This window comes from Seriola aureovittata, chromosome 5, assembly GCF_021018895.1.
Source record: "Seriola aureovittata isolate HTS-2021-v1 ecotype China chromosome 5, ASM2101889v1, whole genome shotgun sequence".
NCBI lineage: Eukaryota > Metazoa > Chordata > Actinopteri > Carangiformes > Carangidae > Seriola > Seriola aureovittata.
Window position 1 is genome coordinate 29907356 of NC_079368.1, and position 5000 is coordinate 29912355.

At 51.7% G+C, this 5000-nt stretch overlaps 1 protein-coding gene across 2 annotated transcripts in view; it reads left to right on the forward strand.

The window, feature by feature from the left end:
• Positions 1–5000, forward strand: part of LOC130170205 (chromaffin granule amine transporter) — a 30674-nt gene that overhangs the window by 15887 nt on the left and 9787 nt on the right. For both annotated transcript variants that reach the window (XM_056377389.1, XM_056377390.1), the window contains 6 exons: positions 3707–3765; positions 3911–3994; positions 4175–4267; positions 4388–4477; positions 4666–4709; positions 4867–4927. In XM_056377389.1, the coding sequence (XP_056233364.1) occupies positions 3707–3765; positions 3911–3994; positions 4175–4267; positions 4388–4477; positions 4666–4709; positions 4867–4927 (431 nt within the window). The remainder of the gene's footprint in view (positions 1–3706; positions 3766–3910; positions 3995–4174; positions 4268–4387; positions 4478–4665; positions 4710–4866; positions 4928–5000) is intronic.

The following is a 5000-nucleotide window of genomic DNA, read 5'->3' on the forward strand; positions in this document are numbered from 1 at the left end:
CTCTCCCGCTCAAACACTGGAGGTGTCTTTCCGGGTGAAGGCTGAGGAAAGTTTTTTGTCCTCCTCCTCCTCTCTGGCCCAGCTGCTGAGAGAGGCTGATCTGGTGGATGTTTGGAGGATGAAGCATCCGTCAGTCAGGCAGTACTCCTGGGTCAAAGTCTCGGACGGCAGGGTCAGTGCAGCCAGGCTGGACAGACTTTACATCTCTGCTGCTTTTACAGCTCGTGTCACGAACAGTAACATCCTCCCTGTTGGCTTCACAGACCACCATCTAGTGTCAGCAGAGCTGTTTTTATCTCCCACCCAGAAATCCTCATCGTTCTGGCATGTTAATGCTAAGCTTTTACGTGACTCTATGTTTTGTGACAATTTTAAGTATTTCTGGTTTTATTGGAAATCCAGGAAGGGGTCTTTTCCCTCCCTTAGTCAGTGGTGGGAGGTGGGCAAGGGTCAGATTAGGGTCTTCTGCCAGCAGTACTCAGCATACTCCACGGCTAACATCAGGAGGGCTGTGGAACAGCTGGAGGCAGAGATCAGAGAGCTGGAGAGTGTGTCCTCAGCCGACACAGAGACTCTGGCCTCCAGAAGACAGCAGCTGAGCTCTGTCCTCCATGAGAGAGCCAAAGGAGCTCTGGTCCGAGCTCGCTTCATTTCACTGAAGGATATGGACGCTCCGACCAGCTTCTTCTTCAGCCTGGAAAGGTCCGAGGCCCAGAGGAAGCAGATGGTGTGTCTCCGCCTGCCGGATGGAAGGTTGACCTCTGACCTGGCGGAAATGAGGAGACACACGGTGGAGTACTACTCTGACCTATTCAGGGCGGAGAGCTGCGATATGGACGCTACTGAGGAGCTGCTGGACGACCTTCCTCGGCTGAGCCCAGAGGACCGCGACACCCTCAGTTTGGACCTGTCTCTGCAGGAGCTGACCACGGCCGTCACCCACATGGCCTCAGGGAAAGCTCCAGGGATGGACGGCCTGCCGGCAGACTTTTTTAAACACTTCTGGAACTTGCTGGGACACGACCTGTTGGATGTTTTTAAGGAGTCTTTTAACAAAGGGAGTCTTCCTGTTTCTGTCGCCATGCAGCGATCTCCCTGCTGCCCAAGAAGGGAGATCTAACGCTCTTGAAAAACTGGAGACCTGTGGCTCTCTTATGCACAGACTATAAGGTTTTAGGTTTTATCCAACAGACTGAAAGTTTTTATTGGACAATTAATTGGTGCCAATCAGTCCTACTGTGTCCCAGACAGATCCATAAGGGATAATTTGTTTTTAATGAGAGACATTTTTGACGTCTGCAAATTATATAATTTAAATGTTGGCATTTTATCGATAGATCAAGAGAAAGCTTTTGATAGTGTAGTTCATTCTTTCTTGTTTGCCACATTGCAGGCGTTTGGTGTCGGAGAGCACTTTTTGTCCTGGGTGAGATTATTGTACAGGAGTGCGTGTTGTGTGGTGAAGGTGGGGGGGGGGCTGAGCCGTCCTGTAGAGGTGGGAAGGGGGATCAGGCAGGGCTGCCCGATCTCAGGACAGCTGTACAGTGTGGCCATCGAACCGCTCCTGTGCAGGCTCAGGAAGCGGCTGAGGGGTCTGTGTCTGCCTGGGCCGGCTCTCGGCCCCCCTGTGGTCGTATCGGCTTATGCAGACGACATTAACATCTTTGTCCAGGATCAGAGGGACATCAAGGAGCTTGAGGGCAGCCTAGCTCTGTACGAGAAGGCCTCTTCAGCAAGGGTGAACTGGGGGAAGAGCGAGGCATGTCTGGTGGGGGAGTGGAGCAGAGGGAACACTCCAGGCCTTCCTGGGAACCTGCAGTGGGGAAATACAGGGATGAAGGTCCTGGGGGTTCACTTAGGCAGTGAGGACAGGGAAAGGCAGAACTGGGAGGGAGTGCTGGGGAAAGTGCAAGCTAAGTTGTCTAAATGGACATGGTTGCTACCTCAGCTGTCCTACAGGGGAAGAGCTCTGATTGTCAACAACCTGGTGGCCTCGTCCCTCTGGCACAGACTGCAGGTGCTGGTGCCTCCGCCTGACCTCGTGGAACAACTGCAGCAGCTCCTGGTGGACTTCTTTTGGACTGGATGTCATTGGGTGCAAGCGTCAGTCCTGTACCTCCCTGTGGCAGAGGGGGGGCAGGGCCTGATTGACATCAAGTCCAGAACTGCAGCCTTCAGACTGCAAGCCGCTCAGCGGCTGCTGTATGGACACTCCCCCTGCTGGTCGGCGTTGGCCCGCCTCTTACTCCAGAGAGCTGGACGGCTCGGACTGGACAAACAGCTCTTTCTTTTAAAGCCAGCTGGATGTGACCTGGAAGGGCTCACACCCTTCTACAAATCGGTTTTAAACGCCTGGAGGACACTGACCGTCGCCCGACCTCCCAACCCTCGGCCGGGGAAGTGGCTCTTTGAGAAGCCCTTGTTTCACAGCGCCTTCCTGCCAGTTGCTGGTCTCTCCTCGCCCACCATGAGAGCGAAGCTCATCGAGGCTGGCGTTGTGAAGCTGGGTCACCTCACCAGGAGAACTCTGGACGAGCTGGCTGAGATGTTGGGCGTCCGGTCGTCCACGATGCTGCAGAGCCTGATGGAGAAGGTGTGGCTCTCGCTGCCCGCTCCTCTGAGGGCGTTTGCTCACAACAGGACTATGGCCGACCAATGGTGTGAGGGACAGGACTACGTCTTCCCCTCACTGACTGTGAGTCCTGATGTGGGGTAGTGGAGCGAGGACAGAGGCCTGCTCCTCTCCCTGAAGACTCCAGTGCTGGGCAGCTTCAGCTCCTGCACCAAGAAGCAGCTGTACCTCAGCTGCATCAAGGTGCTGAACCTCCGCTCTCTGGATGGAGTCCGGGAGTCCAGGTGGATCGAGGTGTTTGGCTCAGACTCTTCCCCTAAAGGCAGCTGGCGTCTCCTGTACAAGCCTCCTGTTGAGAAACGGATGGCCGACCTCCAGTGGAGGATCGTACATGGAGCTATAGCTACGAACAGACACGTAGCTCACTTGAACCCCAGCACTGAGGAGAACTGCCCCTTCTGCCCTGAACCAGAAACCCTCCAACATCTGGTGGTGTCCTGCCCCCTCCTGACAGGGCTGTTCCAGCTGCTGCAGGAGTGGGTGGAGCGGCTGGGAGAGACCTTCTCCCTGTCCGTCTTTGTGCTCGGACTAAAGTACACTCCCAGGAAGAGACAGTCCTTGGTTTTAATTAATTTTATTTTTGCAGCTGCCAAGTTGGCAATTTGGAGGACAAGAAAAAACCAGATGAGGGGGGAAGGCTGGACTGACCCGGTCCGCTGTTTGAAAGGTTTGGTGGCAGCTCGTTTGAAAGTAGAGCGAGAGTTTTTCACACTGACCGGGAACATGAACGGGTTCAGAGCTGAGTGGGGCTTTGGGCAGCTCCTGACCTCACTAGGGGAGGACTTTTAACTTAGCTTAGCTTAGCTTAGCTTAGCTTAGCTTAGCTTGTGTGTGAGAGAGTGTGTGAATGGAAGTTTTCTTGTTTTGTTTTGTTCTATTTTTTTCATTTATTTATTTATTTATTCATTTTTCTTTCTGTTTGCAGTAACTTTTTGATTATTTTGACTTATTGAAAAAGTTTAAGGATGTTATTGATAAGGTCTCAAATAAAGTTGTGTTAAAGTCAAAAGTCTCTCTCTCTCTCCTCTCTCTCTCTCTCTGTCTCTCTCTCTCTCTCTCTCTCTCTGTCTCTAGGATCGGGTATCACATCCCCATGTTTGCTGGATTCATCATCATGTTTGTGTCGACCATCAGTAAGTCACACACACACACACACAACACACACACACACACACACACACACACACACACACATAGCAGTGTGTTTTCTGTAAAGAAACATTGAATCGTGTGTGTGTGTTGTGTGTGTGTGTGTGTGTGTGTGTGTGTGTGTGTCAGTGTTTGCATTCTCAGGGACCTACGCTCTGCTGTTCTTCGCTCGCTCTCTGCAGGGAATCGGCTCGTCCTTCTCCTCTGTGGCAGGTGTGTATGGGCTTCGCTACTGGTAACACACACACACACACACACACACAATGAATATGTTTATTTACAAACAATTCAAAGTGTCAGAGAATGATCATGATCATCATTGATGTGTGTGTGTGTGTGTGTGTTGTGTGTGTGTGTGTGTGTGTGTGTGTGTGTGTGTATGTGTGTGCGCAGGTCTGGGTATGTTGGCCAGTGTGTACACAGATGACGAGGAGAGAGGCATCGCCATGGGCATCGCACTGGGAGGACTGGCTATGGGAGTCCTGAGTGAGACACACACACACACACACACACACACACACACACAAAAATCAGTTTTATGTCAAACTGTATGTGTGTGTTAGTCTCTGTACTTTTGTGTATCGTGTGTGTGTGTGTGTGTTTCAGTCGGAGCTCCGTTTGGCAGTGTGATGTATGAATTTGTGGGGAAGAGCGCCCCCTTCCTGATCCTGGCCTTCCTGGCTCTGTTTGATGGAGGTGAGACCGGAGACCAGGTCCAGGACCCAGTGTGTCGCACACACCTGGTTTTGTTCACACAGTGTTTTTACATTGAACCCAACTAACAGACCGCCAAATTAAAAGCCTGTGTTGAATACGTGATGCGGTGTGTGTGTGTGTGTGTGTGTGTGTGTGTGTGTGTGTGTGTGTGTGTTTGTGCGTTGCAGCGTTGCAGCTGTGCATCCTGCAGCCTTCAAAGATCTCTCCTGGGGTGAGTCCACTTAACATACTGGTACCAGTTTGATCCAGATCTGATGATCTGACCTGGTCTAATCTGATTAAATCTGATTTAATGTGATGAGAGGCGTTTCAGGTGTGACGTAGACTCAGGTGTGTTGAACTGACCAGGTTGGGTTCCTGTGTTTCAGAGTGTGGAGGGGACTCCACTACTGACCCTGTTAAAGGATCCATACATCCTCATCAGTGCAGGTAAGACACCTGCGCTCCCGCTCACCTGTACCACCATGTTTATCTCCACAAACACACACGAGTCACAGAAGTT